The 22,310-nt window shown below is 37.1% G+C and overlaps 1 protein-coding gene across 3 annotated transcripts in view; it reads left to right on the top strand.

The window, feature by feature from the left end:
* The window catches only part of NSD3 (nuclear receptor binding SET domain protein 3), a 110,574-nt gene that overhangs the window by 56,586 nt on the left and 31,678 nt on the right, over nt 1-22,310 (top strand). For 2 of the 3 annotated variants that reach the window (XM_042983432.1, XM_015544220.2), the window contains exons 5-12: nt 3,751-3,905; nt 5,961-6,476; nt 8,767-8,893; nt 12,975-13,075; nt 15,211-15,256; nt 18,185-18,315; nt 18,698-18,826; nt 20,017-20,143. In XM_042983432.1, the coding sequence (XP_042839366.1) occupies nt 3,751-3,905; nt 5,961-6,476; nt 8,767-8,893; nt 12,975-13,075; nt 15,211-15,256; nt 18,185-18,315; nt 18,698-18,826; nt 20,017-20,143 (1,332 nt within the window). Of the gene's footprint in view, nt 1-3,750; nt 3,906-5,960; nt 6,477-8,766; nt 8,894-12,974; nt 13,076-15,210; nt 15,257-16,157; nt 17,414-18,184; nt 18,316-18,697; nt 18,827-20,016; nt 20,144-22,310 lie in introns of those variants that run through there. The other variant, XM_007097074.3, reaches the window with a different exon arrangement.

The following is a 22,310-nucleotide window of genomic DNA, read 5'->3' on the forward strand; positions in this document are numbered from 1 at the left end:
TTCAGGTGTACAATATAGTAATTCACCATTTCCATACATCACCCAAAGCTCATCACAAGTGCACTCCTTAATCTCCATCACCTATTTAACCCATCCGCCCCCCACCTCCCCTCTGATAACAAATCAGTTCTCTATAATTAAGAGTCTGTTTCTTGATTTGTCTCTCTCTTATTTTTTTCCCTTTGCTTGTTTTGTTTCTTAAATTCCATGTATGAGTGAAATCACATGGTATTTGTCTTTCTCTGACTTATTTTGCTTAGCATATTACCCTCTAGCTCCATCCATGTCATTGCAAATGGCAAGGTTTCATTCTTTTTGATGGCTGAGTATTATTCCATTGTGTGTATATATATATACCACTTCTTCTTTATCCATTCATCAATTGATGGATACTTGGGCTGCTTCCATATCTTAGCTATTGTAAATAATGCTACTATAAATATAAGGGTGCATGGATCCCTTTGAATTAGTATTTTTGTATTCTTTGGGTAAATACCCAGTAGTGCAATTGCTGGATCATAAGGTAGTTCTGTTTTTAAGGAATCTCCATGTTTTTGAGGAATCTCCATATTTTTTTCCAGAGTGGCTGCACCAGTTTGCAATCCCACCAACAGTGTAAGAGGGTTCCCCTTTCTCCGCATCCTTGCCAGCACCTGTTGTTTCTTGTGTTGTTAATTTTAGCCATTCTGACAGGTGTAAGATGATAGTTCATTGTAGTTTTTGATTTGCATTTCCTTGATGATAAATGACGATGAGCATCTTTTCTTGTGTCTTTTAGGGCCAAACCTTTTTAAATAACATAATCCATGTACCTATCTGGGCTTCTAGAGCTCTCTGAGATATTATTATCATGTGATAATTATCCAGCTCTTTAATTCTTTCCCCTTAGAGCATGCTTCTGAGATTATATAGTTTCACCTGTAGTTACTTTATGAAAACCTGCTAATTTCAGCTTTTTTTATGGGATATAAGTGAAAGCACAATTTATGCTGCATCTGTGTTTCAAAGGAAGTGTTTAAGTTTAGTTTTATGAATTAATCTAATTTGGTCTGGTATCCCCTAGACAATCTTCTACTTTACTGCTGGAAGAACTGATTTTGTTTGCATTATTGAGAAAACTGGAATTCTGAGAACTTAGAAATTTTTAAAAATTTAAATTAATTAAAAGTGTATTCTGATATTTTTAATGTTCTTTTTCTGCAGTAGTTTTTAAAATAACCGCTTTTTGATATATGCATTACATGCCAATTCCGTGCAATTCAGTGATTTTTTAGTACATTTACAGAGTTGTGCAGCCAGCATTACATCTAATTTTATTTATTTTTTATAAAGTATTTTTTTTATGTTTATTTATTTATTTTGAGAGAGAGAGTGTGTGCATGCACTTAGAGAGAGAGGGAGAGAATCCACGCTGACAACATGGAGCCCAATGCAGGACTGGAACTAACCAACCATGAGATCATGACCTGAGTTGAAATCAGGAGTCAGACACTTACCAACTGAGCCACCCAGGCACCCCTCTACATCTAATTTTAGAACATTTTCAGGGTGCCTGGGTGGCTCGTCGATTGAGTGTCTGAATCTTGATTTCCACTTAGGTCATGATCCCAGGGTGGTAGAATTGAGCCCCATGCTGTACTCCAGGCTGAGCACGGAAGCTGCTTAAGATTCATTCATTCTCTCTCTCTCTCTCTCTCTCTCTCTCTCTCTCCCTCTCTCTCCCTCTCCCTCTCCCCCTCCCCCTCCCCCTCTCCCTCCCCCTCCCCCCTCTCTCCCCCTCTCCCTCTTCCTCTCCCTCCCCCTCCCCCTCCCCCTCCCCCTCTCCCACCTTCTCCCCCTCTTCCTGTCCCCCTCTTCCCCACTTTCACATGCGTGCTCTCTCTCTCTCTCTCTAAAATGATAATAATAATCCATTATATGTTATCATTATGTTTTTATGAAAAATAACTATTTTCTCAAAAATATTAATGAGGAAGAAGAGTATCATTTTACATTGTTACAAATCTCTTTAATGTCTGACTTAAGTGAAGATACTAGATACTCATATCTGCCTATACATTCAGTCTGTTATGATTTGTTGTTTTGGTTGAAATATATGCAGATGATCTGGCCTCAGGTACGTAGTCGGAAAGGGATAGTGTATTTTAATAGCCTTTTTAGATAATTGTGGATATATTTGATATATATATATCTGATACTATACCCATACTCAACAAGTGGTGGGTAAGTTGGAATAGAGAGCCTAAAATCGTATCAATAAACTTTTTGCACTTTGTTACATTAGAATCCGTTGGTTCTGTCTTGCACTTTGAATGAATCTTTTACTTTACATGATTCTGTAATATCATATATTGGCCACTTAAAAAATATTAGTTTTACCAAGTGAGACATATCTTCCAAATGTTGACACATTCCTCTATAGATGTATTTTTAAATCATATTAGTTTACATGACCAGTTATTTCATCAGAAAATTCTTTGATTATTGGGAATTTGGAAGACTCACAGGGATAAATACTGGTTTTGCAAAATTCTAATTTTTGCTTGAAAGATCAAATTTTATTATTGGCACAAGTAGTGTCAGTTGATTTCCTTGAAAGAGCAAACTTGCTTTTGAGGAAATATCTGCCAGATGCTCAATTTCAAATAATCATAGGTTTTCTGCCAGTCATTCTTTGAAATATGGTGTTTTGTGAAAAAGTGGCCAGTGACCTTGCAATTCAAACAACCGTACAGGTACTTTTCCTCAAGATAACTGTCACACTTCAGTATGTACTTTATGCATTCTTCCCGTTTTATCACACAGAATATTAAAGACATGTATCCAAGGGTTGAGATTTAGTAAAATTAATCATTTTTACTGCATCACGAAGGACATTAAATAAAACTGGCTTTTTTTTTTTTTTTAACTGCCAGTGTGTGGTTGTGAAGAATGTGATACTAGTATAGTTTGGTGTCACTCTCTGGTTTTATTTTTGCTAACATGCCAGCAGTCTTATCTGCAATTGTTCCTGTAGTATTAAGTGCAAATGTCAACAAAGTGAAACAATAATAACATCTTGGTATTATTATAAAGATAGTTTTGACCTTACAGGATCCGTGAGTCTGTGGCCTCTTCCCCTCCCCTGTTTGTATAGCGCACTTTTATATGTCCAGAAAAGCAATTTGACCAGCATTCATTCATTCATTCATTCATTTTTGAGAGAGAGAGAGAGAATGGGAGAGGGGCGGAGAGAGAATCCCAAAAAGGCTCTGTGTTCTCTGCATGGAGCCAGATGCAGGGCTCAAACTCACCAACCGTGAGATCATAACCTGAACCGAAATCAAGAGTCAGACGTTTAACCAACTGCCACCCAGGCGCCCCTGACAGGCACTTTTAAAGTCCAAGAAAATATGTTATACATTTTTGGAAGGAAGAAAATATTTATTTAGACACAGATTTGTTTGTAAAAAGGTTTAAGACAAGGAAAAGTAAGTTGTGTAACCAAGATAAAAAATCTGATAATTAGCAGAATTTCTGATTTCCTTTCTCTTAAAACTTGCTGTACTAATTTTAACCATTTGGGAGTGATTTTTTACAGTAACTATTAGTTGTGTAATTGGCTGGTGTTGGATTATATCTTTGGACAATGCAAAGTGTACAAGTTTTAATAGGAGTAATGCTCGGGAACCTGGCTTAGGTTCACATTTTTGGCAGAGTATATGTGGATGCTTATGGTCTGAAATGCTTAGTAAGAATTTTTTCTTATAGGTGCCCGGGAATATCACGTCCAATTTTTTAGCAACCAGCCAGAGAGGGCCTGGGTTCATGAAAAGCGAGTACGAGAGTATAAGGGTCATAAACAGTATGAAGAATTATTGGCTGAAGCAACCAAACAAGCCAGCAATCACTCTGAGAAACAAAAGGTAACTGACAACGTATTAACATTACCAATCAAATATGGTTGTTAGGGAACTTAATAATTTAGTAGAATTTTTCATACTTAAATTCAGACAGTTGTTAGAATGATTTGTTATTTTAACCTAAGTTCAGTTTTAATAACTTATTTTTATGTTGGTAAGTTTTATATTTCATATAAACAACATTAGAGTACTATTATTCCTATTTCAACATCTTTCCATAATTCTCTTTAGTCTTATTTAGTAAATTGTTTTGTGAAAGTAAAGCTTCTGAAATATTTAGTGAGCACCTCCTGTGAGACAGGCACTATTTTAAGCATTTTATGTATATTAATTCACTTACTCTTCATAACAACCTAAGTGAGGTAGATACTATTATTCCTATTTCTACAAATGAAGAAATTGAGACATAGAAAACTTAAACAATGGATTCAGCCAAGATCACACTTGATGGAACCAAGAAATATGTTTGTGGTGGTGGATGTTTTAGAATTAGGACATCAGCTCTTGATAATCTATCTGGTTGACATTTTTAAACTCAACTAATTTTAGGATGGGTCTCTTGTGATTCCAAAATTGTTCATATTTTTACACTTTAAAAGCTAAGTTTTATCACAGAGGATTTTAATATTTTCAGACTTAACATTTTACAGATTTATACATCAGTGTTCCACATATACCATCCCCTCTCATAGTTTCCTTAGCTAATTTTGGACTCCCTCCAGTCTAACCCCCTGGAGAATTCATAGTTGCTTTGGTCATCTCACATACTTTTATTCAAAGTTTTCTTATGTGTTTTGCCACCTCAAAGTCTTCTGATCAACAATGATAGAGACCTATGGAAACCGATTCAGGGTTATTTTTTCTCTCATACATTGCTTCTTTCCTATGTCATGTCAACGCTCATTTGTTTCTCCAGGTTCTGTCTTTTTCTTCATTCTGCTCCTGTTTGCATTATGGTACAAACTGCCAGCCCAGCATCAAATGCTGACTCTGCCATTTAGCTTTGTTGTGATCTCTGTAGCACCCTTGAGCTTTAGGGTGTCATTTTTTTTTTTTAATGTTTATTCATTTTTGAGAGAGAGAGACAGAGGGAGCATGAGCAGGGGAGGGGCAGAGAGAGGCAGGATCCCAGCTGACAGCAGTGAACCCAATGTGGGGCCCAAACTCACAAACTGTGAGATCATGACCTGAGCTGAAGTCGGACGCTCAACCGACTGAGCCACCCCAGTACCCCTAGGGTGTCTATTTTTTTTTTTTTTTTTTTTTGAGAGAGAGAGGGTGGAAGTAAGTTAGGGGCAGAGAAAAAGAGGGAGAGAGAAAGAAAAACAGGGCTCACCTGAAGCAGGACTGTTGTTCACCCAAACCAGGACTTGAACTCACAAACTGTGAGATCATGACCTGAGCTGAAGTCATGCTTAACGACTGAGCTACCCAGGCACCCTAGGGTGTCATTTTTATTTTTTATTTTTTATTTTTTTTTAACGTTTATTTATTTTTGAGGCAGAGAGAGACAAGAGCATGAACGGGGGAGGGTCAGAGAGAGGGAAACACAGAATGTGAAACAGGCTCCAGGCTCTGAGCGGTCAGCACGGAGCCTGATGCGGGGCTCAAACTCACGGACCGCGAGATCATGACCTGAGCTGAAGTCAGCCGCTTAACCGACTGAGCCACCCAGGCGCCCCCCTAGGGTGTCATTTTTAATGTTAGTGCTTTATTGGCCTCTGAAAGTAATCGTTCTGTAATCTTTCTTCCCTTTGCTCTCTTTATTACTAGCTTTTTATGAACATAATGTGAGGAGGATGGCTCCCTCTTTGAGGGACTTATCCAGCAGAGTGGTCAACAAAAGATACATAAAAGAGAGTAGACCTGCATATCATCTGATGCTGATACTGACTTACCAAAGTTAAGGAGTTAGAACATTTCATTTGTTTTACTGAAGAACCTGAAGATATTTACATTACCTGGAGAGATGACAGAATCACATGGGAAATATATATTGGTTTAAATGTACCCATTAGATTAAAGCGTATCCGATAATGCCTGTGTCTTTTTTTAAAGATTCGGAAACCCCGACCTCAGAGAGAACGTGCTCAGTGGGATATTGGCATTGCCCATGCAGAGAAAGCATTGAAAATGACCCGAGAGGAAAGAATAGAACAGTATACTTTTATCTATATTGATAAACAGCCCGAGGAGGCTTTATCCCAAGCAAAAAAGAATGTTGCCTCCAAAGCCGAAGTTAAGAAAACACGAAGACCAAGGTCAGTGCCGAATACTCAGCCAGAACAGACCGATGCAGGTGAGGTGGCCTCCTCACCATCAAGTACTGAAATTCGGAGACAGAGCCAGAGGCGGCACACAAGTGTGGAAGAGGAAGAACCACCTCCTGTTAAAATAGCCTGGAAAACGGCTGCAGCGAGGAAATCTTTACCAGCTTCCATTACAATGCACAAAGGGAGCCTGGATTTGCAGAAGTGTAACATGTCTCCAGTTGTGAAAATTGAACAAGTGTTTGCTCTTCAGAATGCCACAGGAGATGGGAAATTTATCGATCAATTTGTTTATTCAACGAAGGTACCTCCTTTGTTTTGTGGGTATTTGGGGGGAACAGTAATTAATAAGTAATCAACTTTGGCATTAAAAAAAACCCCACAAACAACACGAGGTCATACTTTAAATACCCTTTTGTCTGCTGAATTTGAAACGTATAATCAGTTCGCTGTGTTTAAGAGGGGGCAAAAAAGGCAAAAAGGCTATGTTTTCCTTCTTTTTTTCCCTCTTTTGTATATGCCCATCTGTACTAGATTAATCTTGGGTTGTTCAGCCAAAATTGAGCTTAGCTCCCTAAAGTTGTGGGAAAAAACTGGGCACTTTGCCTGTTTCTGCATGTATAGTTAATTTTTCTTAGCCTCAAATTGTGCTTCTTATTAAATTATTTTTGTCAGTTATCTGAAGTAACCATTGTAATAATGTATCTTGCTGGTCTCTTTGGTTGCACCAGCAATTTTGTTAGGTTCATGTTGGCTTGGGATAGCTAGTACATTTTAGAGAAATTCCAGAACTGTGTTTGTTCTATAACAATTAACTGTGGTGATAGCTTGGGTGAAGGGGTGAAAATACCTCTTCACACTGAATACCTTCATCAGCCAGCCCTGAGGTTCCATTTAGGGCACTTATATTTTAGCTTTTAATGTTTATTTGTTTTTGACAGAGAGAGAGACAGAGACAGAGCATGAGTGGGGGAGGGGCAGACACACACACACACACACACACACACACACACACACACACACACACAAAAAATCCAAAGCAGGCTCCTGGCTCCGAGCTGTTAGCAGAGCCCGACGAGGGGCTCGAACTCACAGACTGCGAGATCATGACCTGAGCCGAAGTCGGACCCTCAACCAACTGTGCCACCCAGGCACCCCCATTTTGGCTTTTAGACTTTAAAACTGTCTCCTGACATTTGTTACGTTTACTGCGTATTGCTCTTCACTGTCCTCCCAACCCTTCCCACAATTGTGGACTTGTGAATTTGAGTTCGTGTCACTTCATGGGTGTGTGCTTTTAAGAACTTTGTGCTTATTTCCTAACGTTGTCATATGCACACTAAAGTAAATATAGGTATGTTTCATCGGTGATATTTTTTCTTTTTTTTTCTTCCAAGTTTTTATTTAAATTACAGATAGTTAACATACAGTGTAATATTATATTTCAGGTGTAGAATTCAGTGATTCATCACTTACACACCTGGTGCTCAAGTGATATATTTTTCTAGAGTGAAGCATAAGGGTTCTCTATTAACTTGTTTCTGACTAGAGGTTCAACTGATTTCGGTAAGACTAAGCTACTTGGAAAAACTTAAGTTAGTCTCCACTTGATTCTGCTGGTAGCTTTGAATGGCAAATGAATACTTTGCATCTTTTTTTTAATGTAAATTGGCTTCATTCTTGGAGCTAGTTTTGATCTGCTTTTGGTACAGAAATCAAACTTTGTCACACGCCCCCCTCCCCCCCCCCCCAAGGAGTGCTATTTAAATGAAATTTAAGATAAAACTAATCTTTTAAAAATGAAGATCTTAAAAATATATATATTTACAAATCACTCCTTTATTCCATTATGTTAAAAATACCTAAAATTGTACCTGCCTCTCTCTGCTCCAAATTGCTTATTGGGTACACATTGTGGTCACCGTGAATGTCAGATTTCTGTGCCTAAGGATATTCTTGTCTTTCAAGACGTGTTGACATTTTTATCTTTATATTAGGGTACTGTACCAAATGAAAATAACTTGAGTTCTTTTCCTATGATAGGGATAAATGGAGAGGCTATTCAGACCAGAAAAACATTTTGTTTTTGATAGAAAATTGATACAGATTCTTTTTCTTTTTTAAATTTTTTTTTAACTTTTATTTATTATTGAGAGACTGAGCATGAGCATGGGAGGGGCAGAGAGAGGGAGAGACACAGAATCCGAAGCAAGTTCCAGGCTCTGAGCTGTCAGCACAGATCCCAACGCAGGGCTCAAACTCACAAACCACGAGATCATGACCTGAGCCAAAGTCAGACGCTCAACCCACTGAGCCACCCAGGAGCCCCCAGGTTCATTTTTTAGTGATACGCATAATATGGAGTTAGACAAATAGTTGTTTTTTGTTTATTTTTTACGTAATCTCATTCTACATTTTAGAAGACATCCTGATGACTTCATAAAATTGCTCTGATAATGGCTAAGATGATAAATTAACTCAATCAAAGACCAAGTAAAATTCAAGCAAATTATGAACATCTTAAGCTGTCTTTATAAGTCAATGATTCCATTTGCTAGTAATCAACTATTTTTTTATTTTTCCTTATTTTGAAGGGAATTGGTAACAAAACGGAAATAAGTGTCAGGGGACAAGACAGACTTATCATTTCCACACCAAACCAGAGAAGTGAAAAGGCAACTCAGAATATATCATCTCCTGAAGCAACATCTGGTCCTACAGGTGAGTAATGAATGAAAAATATATGGACGCATTTTGAGGTGTCATAATTTTGTTTTGGTATAAAATGGTAGCTGTGTTCCTAAGAAACTTTTAGTTGCCAAATCAAATTGTATTTAAAAAATTAAATTATAAAAGCAATTACTTCAGTAGGAAAGAATGGTTTAGGAGCTAGGGAGCTTTATTCATAGTAGGATATTTTTCCTACAGGAATTTAAATAATAGGAGGGCTCTGTACTTAAAAGAACATAGTTATGAAATCTGTACACATTTCAGTAAATGCACCATTTGATTATTTCTCTTTGCATGAGAGTTAACAGCTTTACTTTTCTAGCACTATTACACATCCTTAGACCATTTCCTCCATCTCTTATTAGAAACTAATTAACAGATGCCTGTGCTTTTTTTATTCTTAAGTATGCTTAGATGTTTGGAACTAAGGGACTAGGGCCTAACTCTCCTATTTTAATCTGTTCTCTGATTAACAGATCCCATTAATTGAGAACCAAGCTATATTATTCTTGCTTAAGGGAGAAATGCCTAGGGGCACCTGGGTGGCTCAGTTGATTGTCTGACTGCAGCTCAGGTCATGATCTCACAGTTCCTGGGTTCAAGCCGCACATCCGACTTTGTTCTGACAGCACTGAGCCTGCTTCGGTTTCTCTGCCTCCCTCTCTCTCTGTCCCTCCCCTCCTTGTGCTCTTGTTCTCTCTGTCAAAAATAAACAAACATTAAAAAAATTTTTTTAGGGGCGCCTGGGTGGCTCAGTCTAAGTTAAGTGGCCGACTTCGGCTCAGGTCACGATTTCGCGGTCCGTGAGTTCGAGCCCCGCGTCGGGCTCTGTGCTGACAGCTCAGAGCCTGGAGCCTGTTTCAGATTCTGTGTCTCCCTCTCTCTCTGACCCTCCCCCGTTCATGCTCTGTCTCTCTCTGTCTCAAAAATAAATAAACGTTAAAAAAAAAAAAACTTTTTTTTTTTAATTTTTTTTTTACAACATAAAAGAGAAGTACCTATATTTAGGAAGATTGTGCCTTTCGAATGGTCAAAATAATTTTTATTAAGGGACTGACTTAACTAAGATCATATAGTTTAACTGAGTATCTGGTGGGTTTGGTTTCTATAACAGTATTGCTGATTCATATGGTCATCAAGAAAAGAGATTGTCAACTGGTTTGGTCATTTGGAATCTTAGTTTAGGAGAAAGAAGTTTGTTTCATCTTGTTCTTTTAAATGGTTTTTGGAATGAAATCAAAGAATGAACCAAGTAATTTTATAGAAAAGGATTAAAGTCTTGAGAACTAAGGTAGTAGCCTTCAATCAGTAGTAACTCAGGCAGAATTGAGATGGAGTGGCACTAAAGAGCCAATATTTTTTGTAAGGGAAACTTTGAGTAAGATTCTTACTATTATAAGAGCTAAATAAAAGTCATTGTTTGAGAAAGAAGTTGGGGTAGCTCTCTTAAAATAAATGAGGGGGGCTATAAGACACGGTGAGGTGGTGGCAGGGAGATGGGACAAATATTGGATGGAGCATACTAAACATTATACCTTTATCCAAAATTGAGTTGGGAAGAGAAGTTGGAGTAAGGAGAGTGAAGTCCAGAACTTGTATCATTTCAAAATACTATATAAAAAAATGAAATTATGATTCTAAAGAAATGAATAAATGGACTTAAAAGATTTTGCATTAATTAGCCATAATTGAAAACATTTGTTCCCTTCTTTGAAGATTAAAAAAAGTCTTTGGTGGGAGGTACCTGTGTGGCTTAGTCAGTTGAGCATCTGACTTCGGCTCAGGTCATGTGCTCATGATTCACGAGTTCAATCCTCATATCAGGCTCACTGCTGTCAGCCTGTCAGAGTAAAGCCTGCTTTGGATCCTCTGTCTCCCTCTCTCTGCACCTCTCTCACTTGCACTCTGCCAAAAATAAATTGGAAAAAAAAAAAAAATCTTTTGGCCTCGGCTTCCCGTAGTTAGGTATATCAGTTTTGTTATTTTTTTTTTCCAGTTTGGTTATCTTTTAAACTGTTGGTAATTTGTCTGAATTTAAGTGTGATACTTAGCTAGGGGGATCTTTATTTAAATATCTATATTCTAATTAGGGAGAAAGTAATCTTCATATTAGACTGATCTTAAATATTATACTTTTTTTAATGTTTATTTATTTACTTTGAGAGAGAGAGAGAACATGAGCAGGGGATGGGCAGAGAGAGAGAGGGAGAGAGAGAATCCCAAGCAAGCTCTGTGCTGTCAGTGCACAGCCCAACTTGGGGCTTGATCCCATGAACCATGAGATCATGAGCTGAGCTGAAATCTAGAGTTGGACGCTTAACTGACTGAGTCACGCAGGCGCCCCTATACTTTTATTTTTAATGGAGCTTTTTTTCCCTTCCCCTCAGCTACTGAACATTCATATTGTCTTTTTCCTGTTAAGACTTAAGTTCTGCTATGATTTCTTTCTTTCTTTTTTTTTTTTTTTTTAAAGTGAAAGGTTATACTGAGTTATTCCTTAGGCAGGTACTGTATTTAGGTTGTAAATTAATGAGTGCTCTAAAGCTTTGACCTTGGTTTAAATTTGGTTACCAGCTGTGGTTGATAAGCAGATTTTGCCTTTTTAAATGACCATTTTGCTTCTTGTGAAAACAACTTCAGTAGTTGAAAACCGAGAAAAGAGACTTGATCTCTCTTCAGAAACCAATAGTGTCATCTCAGTTGGTGTTAACTACTTAGGGAGAATTCTTGGGCCTTTTCCTAGTAAATTTGGAGGATAGATCGAGTATCTGGTACTGCTAATTTCTGTGTTTTGAAGAATTGTATTTGCATTTCTAAGCTATTTTCCAAATTCAGAGATGATCACCTCCTCTCTCTTAGGACTTAAACATAGTACTTTTTAGTGGTTTTAAATGTAGTAGAATTTATGTGTTCTTCGGGTAGCTTTCAGAACAATTTTAAGAAGTCATGTTGCCTTATTTTCTCTAAGATAGATCAAATACCAAAATACCATTTGTACTTGATGGAACAGTTATGTTGACATCCTTCAAACAAGTAAAGCTTTTTGTTTTAAGCAGTTCTTATTTCTGGGATACTCAGGTGACTGTGAGGGTAGGAGATCTGTTGTCTTGGTAAACATTTCCTTCAGTGTAAGAAGAGTGAGAATGAAGGAAGGAGCCAACACCTTCATTTGTGACTTCTCTGGTAGAGATTAACCACAGCTGAGAAACAATATATTCGTGTCAGACTACCTCTCCTTCCTCAGAATAGAAGTAGTGGGATCCTTCTTTGTTTTGGCTTTGAACTAAGGTGAAGGAAACCATGTATACACAGACAAGCACAATGAAACCACAAAATATGAAGGTAATGTGGAAGGCTTTATTGAAGTAGCTTCTGCCTGCTTTGATAGGAGCTTTCCCCTGTGGCAAGTGAAAGGTGATTATTGTCTAGGAAGGACCATTTGGGTGGTCCAAGCACTGAGAAGGTGGAGAACAGCTGTGCTGAAGGCGTCATTCCTTCTCAGGATCACAGAATGAATCGTTCCTGATTTAGTGTTCTTTCAAGTTTTGGTCTTCAGTCTAAGTTTTATCCTTTCCAAAATGGGGTCCATGTGAGTTCTTTTCTGTTTACTTCCAAAGAATTTTACTGTTTAAAAATTAATAGTTTCTGTTTAACTATTTAACATGAAAAAACTTGCTAATTTGTTTCAAATAGTTTTTCATGACTAATTATGTCTAAAGTATAACAATTCCTTGACATCCAAGTTAATGATTTGGTTTTGGCCACACTTTTGTCCCTTTACTGCTTTTTTCTCCTTTGTTGTTAATAATATAACAGTAGCAAAAACTTATATAAGTGCACCAGCACTGTTAAGCATTTTACATATAGAATCAATTTCACTCATTTGTTAAAAATGCTAACTATGTAGCACTGATTAAATTTTTAATGATTTATAATTAAAAGACCGAAAGTAAAAAACAACAACAAAAGTGATAGATAAAAAAGCAGGGGATTGGGCCAGATCTTAGTTACATAAATGTCTAGTCATCCTTAAGTGAGTTTTTATTTTTTGTTTCTTTAAATCACCTCTTAGGCTCAATAGAAAAGAAGCAACAGAGAAGATCAATTAGAACTCGTTCTGAATCAGAGAAATCCACTGAGGTTGTGCCAAAGAAGAAGATCAAAAAGGAGCAGGTTGGCTTCCTACATGTAGAGAGTTAAAACATTGTATTTGTAAATGTTGTGGCTTATATGGTATCTTAAAAGAAAAAGAAACTTTCCCCACACTGGGTTTCCTTTTTTTGGACTATTCGTATGCTTCTGTCCTGGTGAGTTCCAGTGCCCAGTTCTAATACAACCATCCCTGTGATTCTGCTTCAAGCATTTTCACAGAACATAGTCAGACTACAGGAGATGGGAAGCCAGTGGTACAAGACTCTTAAAGAATTCCTCACATTTATTTTGAAATTTCTGTTATGAGCAAAATGATTTCATGTTTTCACGATTTTTATTTGGAACCATCACTGAGTCACCCCTGCCCTTTTAAATTTTGATTTTTTGTTTAAGCTGCTGGTATGTATTGTTTTTATTTTTTAAACAAATCAAATTAATTTAACTATGAGAGTTATATTTAAGACACAGATAATCATAGATGATCTGGTTTTTCTGTTGGTATCACAGATTTTTTGGAATGTTATTTTCCCAGTGGAATGGCACTCACCTGTGATTGGTCTATCAGAGAAACACTATTAAAGTAAAAACAAAAAAGAGGAGGAACATTTGACTGAAAGGTATTAAACCAGTGTAACCAATATAATAATATACATATTAAATTACCTTTTTCAAAGAAATGTTAAGAAACCATTTTTCCTTTAAATTAAACTCACAATAAGAATTTTTCTTAATTTTCTAAAGTAGAAGAATACCCATTTTGTATAGCCCAGACAGCTGCTATTAAACAAAAAGAATTCTGGATAGAATTTGTTCCAATAAGCTTTATATTTTTAAAACCACTTAGTATGGAAGTGTGGACTTTTCTATTCAAATTGTTTCCTTCATAATTTTAAACTTCCAAACTTAAAAGGTAATTTTGTGGGTGCTCTATGGCATCTCCAAGCATGTAAAACAATTTTCCCAGAAACATTTAACTAAAATTTAAATAATGTACTAATTTGTCATTCATTTATCATAATTAACTTTCATACTTAGGAAATTATATTCCAAAAAATCTTTCTAAGCTCTTGCAAATCTATAGCATTCATTAACAAAACAAAGTTGTGATTTTTCCAGCTGGTTCCCAAATTCTGTGACCAGTCAGTTTAAAATTAATAAGCAGAATGAGTATAAAAAGTGGGACAAATTGTTAATGCCACTGTGTTAATAGTTAGTAGTAGAACAATACCAGTGATTGTTTTAGAAGATTTTATATTTGTATTACTAATTGTATCTTATAAAAACGCTTCTGTTGTATGTTTTTTTACCTGTTGTAAAAAAAATAAAAATTTTTTTAAAAAGCTTAGAACAATCCTTAAATATTTACAAAATGTGTTTCAACATGCATATTTCACCACATCTTAAAGAAACATAAAATTCAACTCATAGCTAAAACAGGAACTCCTCCAAACAGCATCCTTTCTTTAATTCCAATGGTTCAGTCCTCAAATTACCACGTGTTGTACATATACATTGGCAGAATAACTTCTGATCTCGCTCTCCTAATGTAGGATCAAGACACTGTTCATAAGACACTCAAGAAAGTGCTTTTGCAATATCACAAACTTATTTTCTTAAGTTTGTACTAGCAGCAAAAGTATTGAGCTTCCAGCTGTATGGAGCCCTGTAGCACTCTCTACAGAGAGGGTCCTGATTCCCAGCAACTTAGCTGTGAGTGCAGGCGCGGAAGGGTCTTAAAGTGGCGTGAGTTACATTAACCTGAGTATCATAGTAAGTAAAAATTTATCCTAACGTCTTTGGGGCGGGAGGGGTTTATAGCAACATCGGGGCTGGTTGCAGAAACAACCCCTCTCCTGCCTCCCAGACACTGAGAAAAGGATTCTTGTTCTCTTCATATACCAAGGGAATGGTGGGAAAAGTCTTTGCTAGAAAGCATGTGGCTGTGTGTTGTCACTTGGTATTCAGCACAGGCAGCTAGGATTTAAACCCTCCCTGACCTTGAGACAGAACTTTACCCAGAAGATGGGACGGAGTTCAGATTACAGATACATTAATCACTCATCATTATTTAGATTGATGGAAGTATTGTTTTTTCCCTCTGTTAATTAAAAGTGAAAAAAATTCATTGTTAATGGTATATTTTTCTGTCCATACAGGTTGAAACAGTTCCTCAGGCTACAGTGAAGACTGGATTACAGAAAGGTGAGTTATTATAATGTTGCCTTGCATTTCCTCGATTAAAAACCAAATTTTAAGAATTACTTATTTGTACTTCATGTATTTTTGTTTGTCTCTGTAAATCACTGTTGTTGCTCTTCAGTCAAAAATTTGTGTGAAATTGAAGTATTTCCTGGCGTGTGCGTGTGTGTGTATGTGTGTGTGTGTCTTTTAGAGTTGATCTTATTCTGTACCTCCCATGTGTAAAGTCTTACTCGTTTCGGTAAATTGGAGAACACCATGTAGACTTGATACTGTTTCCAACTTTTCTCCATAAGATTCTGGGGTTTCACTGGTTAATAAACTAGGGATGTGACGAATCCATTTTTTTTGGTATTCGACTGAATACCGAATAGTAGCTATTAATGTTTATCAAACATGGACTATGACAAATCAGACAAGACAACCTGGTTGAAAAAAATCTTGCCACATTTATTTTTACAGTGCTGTAAAATCTTTTTTTTTTTTTTAATTAAAATGATTCATAGCATATTTATGGCCATTATTAGATGACCTTATGCAAATCTATTTGAGATATGCACAAAGTTTAAGAAACCTTAAACTTATATCTGTATTTTCTGTGTGCAATTTGACTACAGTACAAACTCCATAGCATGATTCGTGCATTTTTGATGAGATCATTCAAACTGTATTTAATACCTGTAGTTTACTCTGGGCAAATTGCATTATTTAAAAAAAAAAAAAAAAAACACCAGCCTCTCTGCATTCTCGGGGAGAAGTCTGCAGCGATGGTCTCCGTGGAGATCCTCAGCAGAACTGAACAGCCTCTCGGAGGGAACACTGCTTGGCGGAGCTCCAAGAAAAGACATCGCGATCGCTGCGAGATTAGGAGGCCTGATTGCGTTGTGTTTCCACCATTCCACAGGGTCGGCGGACCGGGGAGTGCAGGGCTCTGTCAGATTCAGTGACAGCTCCGTCTCCGCAGCGATTGAGGAAACTGTGGACTGAGATTCCTGTACAATTTCATCCCAGAAACTCCAGACTTGTAGTCTCCATGCAAGATTTCTTTGTCGGCGGCTCGATAAACAGTTTCTTTGTTTTCAATTTTGATTTTGCCAATCCTCATTATTGGCATCTTCCTGCCTGGTTTCTTCTTCAAGACTCTGAACAATTGCTTTAACATTCAGATGATTTTTTTTTTTTTTTGGTCTGAGCTGGATGGGTACAGCTTAAATCATGGGTCCAGCCTAAAACCACCGTTTAACGTACACTGATCAATTTCAACATGGACTGTTTTTGTTTTTTTGTTTTTTGTTTTTAAATAAAGCATCATTAATGCACATCTGCAGGGTTTTGCCAAACAGCCCAAATTGTATACATTACAATCATTAAAAGCTCTTATTTTTTTTAATATTAGTGCCGTTATCATGGAGAACAGCATGGCAGCTGTCTTTGGCAGTCTGTCATTTTTCTAGCATTTTCAGAAACTCATCGGAAATGGCGGTACCTGTGTTTCCCTTCGAAAGCCTCTCAGTACAGCACTCCTGTTCCTCTGTTAAAACTCCTTGTTAATCCAGTGATCTTTTAGGCCAAGGAAATACTTTGTGGTGGTGTTCTGGGTCCACACACCAGCAATGAAGGAGATAGATTTGTGTACTTGTGTTTTTTAATCAGCGTTAACATGGGCAGGCACCCTCATTTATAGATGTAAGGAAACATTCAGTGAAAAAACTTGTAGAATGGGATGTGATAACAAGGTTCCAGTAATCTGAGCAGTCTAAAGAGGCCCACATCCTCCACCACAGAACATGGCTATATACCAAGTGCTACTCTCACTCAGCCTGTTGCGGATCTTCATGGCCTCAGGAGACTTGTTTCTCCATGGTCTCTTCTGGACTGCACACTTCCACCATAGCTTGCTGGGCTGATCTAGATGTCTGTTTGTTGTATGGAAATTTTGGGGGAAAAAAAATCCAAAACAAACTGTGGGTTGAAATATTAACCGTCTCCTTGGTTCCCTGGTATTCACCGTGCCTGATCTGCACATTTCATCGTGGCTGTTTCTGTATAGCCTATACTGCATTAGCCCAAGAGATTGTTGCTTTGTAACTTTTTGCACTATTGTTTTGGCTGGATTTGTATTACACACAGTTTTAAAAAAAAAAAAAAAATTCCTCACTATTCTCTGCCTTTTTTTTTTTTTTTTTTTCATATTTATTCCTTCCCGCACAAATTCCACATAGAGGCCTCTCATCCAGCTCTTCGTTGATTTGGCTGCACTTGAACATTGATTATCCGTTCCAACCCTCAGCAATGTGCCTCCTAAATGGCATGACATATGTAGATGTGCTGCAGCACTTGTTAATGGTCACAATAAATGCCACTTCACCAAGGAAGTCTCAGATGAACAATTATGAACATCCAAAACTTGTTCGGGGGGCAATAATCAACTGAATTGCAAAATTCGGGGGAAAATGGCACTATCCGTGTACGAATCGAATACAAATCAAAGATTTGTCACATCCCTAATAAAAACAAGATGGAGATGTCTCTGCGACCATATTTGTAAGCTACACAGTGTGTTGGGTTTTATGTCTTCCCCCTCCAAATTGAATGGTTCTCTGGATTGCTCCAAATCAATCGGCTATCCTGTAGTTTTGATAGAATTGGTTTTTAGCTTGGAACTTGGGCTCTGTCGACGGAAAATAGCTTTAGAGCAGGAGCACTGAATTAAATGTTTTTAATAGAGCGGTTGTAAATTAAATCACTCACTATCAGGAAGGTCAGAACCTTATGAAGTTTTGACTCATGACTTCAGTGTTACAAAGAGAGCTGTGCTTTTTTTTCACACTACAGATGAGTCTGAGGAAAGAAAGAATCTCCCACAAAAAAAAAAAAATAAATAAAACTTTAAGCACTATTTTAGGATTAATTTCAGTATGTTGTATTAAGGTGCCAGCGAGATTTCAGATTCCTGTAAACCTCTAAAGAAAAGGAGTCGCGCCTCCACTGATGTAGAAATGACTAGTTCAGCATACAGAGACACGTCTGACTCCGATTCTAGAGGACTGAGTGACCTGCAGGTAAATATGTTCAAGGTTCTGGGCACACTGCTTTTTCACTTTGAAAAATGAAGTAACAGAATACATTGTTTGACTTATTTTGGGGGGCTCGGGGAAGTTTTTAAATACCCAGGGAGCAAATCATCTTGGTTCTTTTGTAACTTACAAATGTCTTAATTTTGCTGATCTCTTACATAACAGAAGCATTGCTTCTATGTTTTTAAGTTTTAACTACAGTTTCTCTCAAAACACCAGGCATATACTATCCAGGGATTTTAGAAAGGAAGAAAAAGAAGTTGTATCAAGATTTAGTTGAGCAAATCTTGCTAGGATTTTCATAGCGCCTAACTTTGAGGAAACTTTTGTTTTATTTTTCTTAACAAGTGTTATGTTTTCCATGTAGGTAGGCTTTGGAAAGCAAGTAGATAGCCCTTCTGCTACTGCAGATGTAGATGTTTCTGATGTGCAGTCCGTGGATTCAAGTTTGTCAAGAAGAGGCATTGGAATCAGTAAGAAGGACACTGTGTGTCAGGTAGGCAAGCGACAAATAAGCTTGAAATAACTGCTCTAATATTCTGCCAATAATATACCTTCTGCTGGAGAGAATATTATCTTCCTAAATTATACTACTTTAAAGCTATAGGTCTAAAAGTTCTTTTCTTCCCTTTCCGAGTTGGAAATTTTATTCATATGCAATGCTAATCTTGATTGTGATACTCAGTTCTGAATTAGAAGTAAAAGGAAAGGATCACCTGGCTGGCTCAATCTATAGAACATGCGATTTAATCTCGGAGTCATGAGTTCAAGTCCCATGTTGGGCCTAAAGTTTACTTAAAAAAAAAAAAAAGTATTGTATGGAAACCAATTTGACAATAAATTTCATTTAAAAAAAAAAGTAAATGACATATGATTGATTTCAAAAACATTTTCTTAAATTTAAGTTGGTATTACTTTTTTTTTAAGTTTATTTATTTATTTTGAGAGAGAGAGAAAGAGAGCACACAGGAGGGACAGAGAAAGAGAATCCCAAGCAGGCTCTGTACTGTCAGCGCCGAGCTTGACACGGGGCTCGAGCTCACTAACTGTGAGATCGTGACCTGAGCCAAAATCAAGAATCGGGCACTTAACTGACTGAGCCACCCAGGTGCCCTGATATTACCTTTTTAAATATGTTTACCCTTTTTGAAAAATACTGCTTTGCTGTGTGGGGAAAAGTTAAAACGTGCAGATTCCAGAGAAGGAATCATGAAAGATCAAATATGCCTTTTAAGCTTTATACCATATTGGGTCTGGAAATAGTTATCTAATTCAGTGGTTCTCTCTTTCTTTTTTTTTTTTTAATATAAAATATAGAAGTCTTCCTATATTATTATTTTTGTCATGATGAGTACCAGGTGATGTATGGAATTGTTGAATCATTATATTGTACACCTGAAACTAATATAACACTGTATGTGTTATTAACTGGAATTAAAGTAAAAATGTTAAAAAATAAAATTAAAATAAATTAACTTACTTCAGGGGTTCTTAAAATGAGGGCCAAGGACCAGCAGCATCACCATTGTCAGGAGACTTGTTAGAAATGCAAATTCTTGGGCCCCAGCCTAGACTTACTGAATCAGAAGCTATGGGAGAGCACCCAGAAATCTGTCTTAACACGCCTTCTGAGTGATTCTAATGCCTGCTAAAGTTTAAGAATGACTACTTTTTGCCATATTACAGATCTGTGAAAGCTCTGGTGACTCTCTGATTCCTTGTGAGGGAGAGTGCTGCAAACACTTTCACCTGGAGTGCCTGGGATTGGCATCACCCCCTGATGGAAAGTTCATCTGTGTGGAATGTAAAACCGGTAAGTTTACTTAGTTTGATAGATATGAAAAGACAAATAGGGAGGAATGCGTGATGCCAGCATCCCCCGTGACGTCTAATTCTCTTACCACTTTTATGTAGCTCTCATCCTCCACTCCCCGTAGGTATTTCAACAAATTAAGAACATTCAGTGATTGGGATTTCTAAGATCAAATCGTCGAGATGGATTTGTGTTTTATCTAAGCAACTATGCAATATATATAAAGTGAATTATTTTTAGATGGGTTTGAGAGTTTTGTGTTCAATAAATTGGGTTAAAGTCCCCTTGACTTTAATAGATTGGATAAACATTAGTCACAAACTCACGAACTATAACCATGGTGATTATATTTTTATTGGAAAGATGGAGCTACAATGGAAAACAATGGAAATTGTTTTTTAGACAGTTTAGGGGATTTTGGATTCATCATTTGGTCTTATGTTTCCCCCCCCTTCCCCCCCCCCCCGCCCCATATAGACTACCACTGATCAAAACAATTTATAGAGAGAGAAAGTTTAATTCCTTACCCAAAGTCAAAAGACAACATATGATGAAAATGGGATTTAAACCCAGGAAGTAGCTTAACCCCAGAGTCCTTACTCTGTACTGTTGCCTTTGACAACCTTGATGAAGTAGGGTGGAGATTGCACACACATGCAAAAAATGAAGCTACAAAAGCTGTTTTGAACATATAACTTGTATTTTTTCCTATGTAAGATATTATTTATCACATTTAGCCTCTGCAGTAAAACTTTAGGACAGCTTGCCAACTGGCAGCCTCAGGGTCACATTATCTGCGCGTCATTTTACTTGGTCTTTGGAATGTTTTGAATGTGTGAACATGGATCAGGCACGTATTCTTGGTTCCTCACATTCCCTGCCATTCCCTTTTCTAAAACCCTGTCATTCCAGTCATTTATGTAATCTGCCTAGCCCCTTGTAAGCACTTAAGTTGCAGTTTCTGTTATAAACTACTGATAGGAGGGACGATGTATCGTGTTATTGAAATACTCTGAGGGCTTTTCTCCTAGCTCTAGAACCCAACAGAGCAGAATTCTGCCAACAAAGGCTAGATCTAGTTTAATTTGGCACACATCTATTAGAAAATTTAGAAGAGGAATTTAGAAAGGAAAGTAGAAAATTTAAAAACAAGTAGGGCAAAGTTGGAAGACTTACTTCCTGATTTAAAAATTCACTACAAGGCAAAACAATTTAAAAAAATTTTTAATTAAAATTTACTACAATCCTACAGTAATTAAAATAATGTGGTACTGGCATAAAGACAGAAATATAAACCAATGAAATAGAATAGGAAGCCCAGAAATAAACATTCACACATATGGTCAAATGATTTTTTTGATAAGAGTGCAAAGACCATTCAATGGGAAAGGATAGTCTTTTTAACAAATGGTGCTGAGGGGTGTCTGGGTGGCTCAGTCGGTTAAGTGTCTGACTCCTTCTCCGGTCATGATGTTGTGGTTTGTGAGCTCAAGCTCTGCGTTGGACTCTGTGCTGACAGCTCTGAGCCTGGAGCCTGTTTCAGATTCTGTGTTTCCCTCACTGTCTGCCCCTCCCCCGCTCATGCTTGCTCATGCATGTGCCCTCTCTCTTTCTCTCCCTCTTTCTCTCAAAAATAAACAAACATTAAAAAAAAAAAAACCACTAAAAGCAAATGGTGCTGGGAAAACTAGATACCCACATACAAAAGAATGAAGTTGGACCTTTACCTAATAGCCATATATAAAAATTAATACAAATGGATCAAAGACCAAAACATAAAAGCTAAAACTATAAAATCTTAGGAGAAAACATAGGGGAAAAGCTTCATGACATTGGATTTGGCATTGATTTCCTGGATGTAACACCAAAGGCATGGGCAACAAAAGAAAAAAATAAATTGAGCTTTATCAAAATCAAAACCTTTGTACACCATTAACAGACTGAAAAAGCGACCTACAAAATGGAAGAAAACATTGGCAGATCACATATCTGAGAAGGGATTAATATACAGAATGTGTAAAGAACTTCTATAACTCAACAACAAAAAACAAAAAACCCAATTGGGCAAAGGGTTTCAGTAGACATTTCTCCAGAGAACGTTTACAGATGGGTCAATAAGCACATGAAAAAATGCTCAAAATCATTAGTATTCAGGGAAATACAAATC

The sequence above is a fragment of the Panthera tigris genome, chromosome B1 (genome assembly GCF_018350195.1).
Source record: "Panthera tigris isolate Pti1 chromosome B1, P.tigris_Pti1_mat1.1, whole genome shotgun sequence".
Lineage (NCBI taxonomy): Eukaryota > Metazoa > Chordata > Mammalia > Carnivora > Felidae > Panthera > Panthera tigris.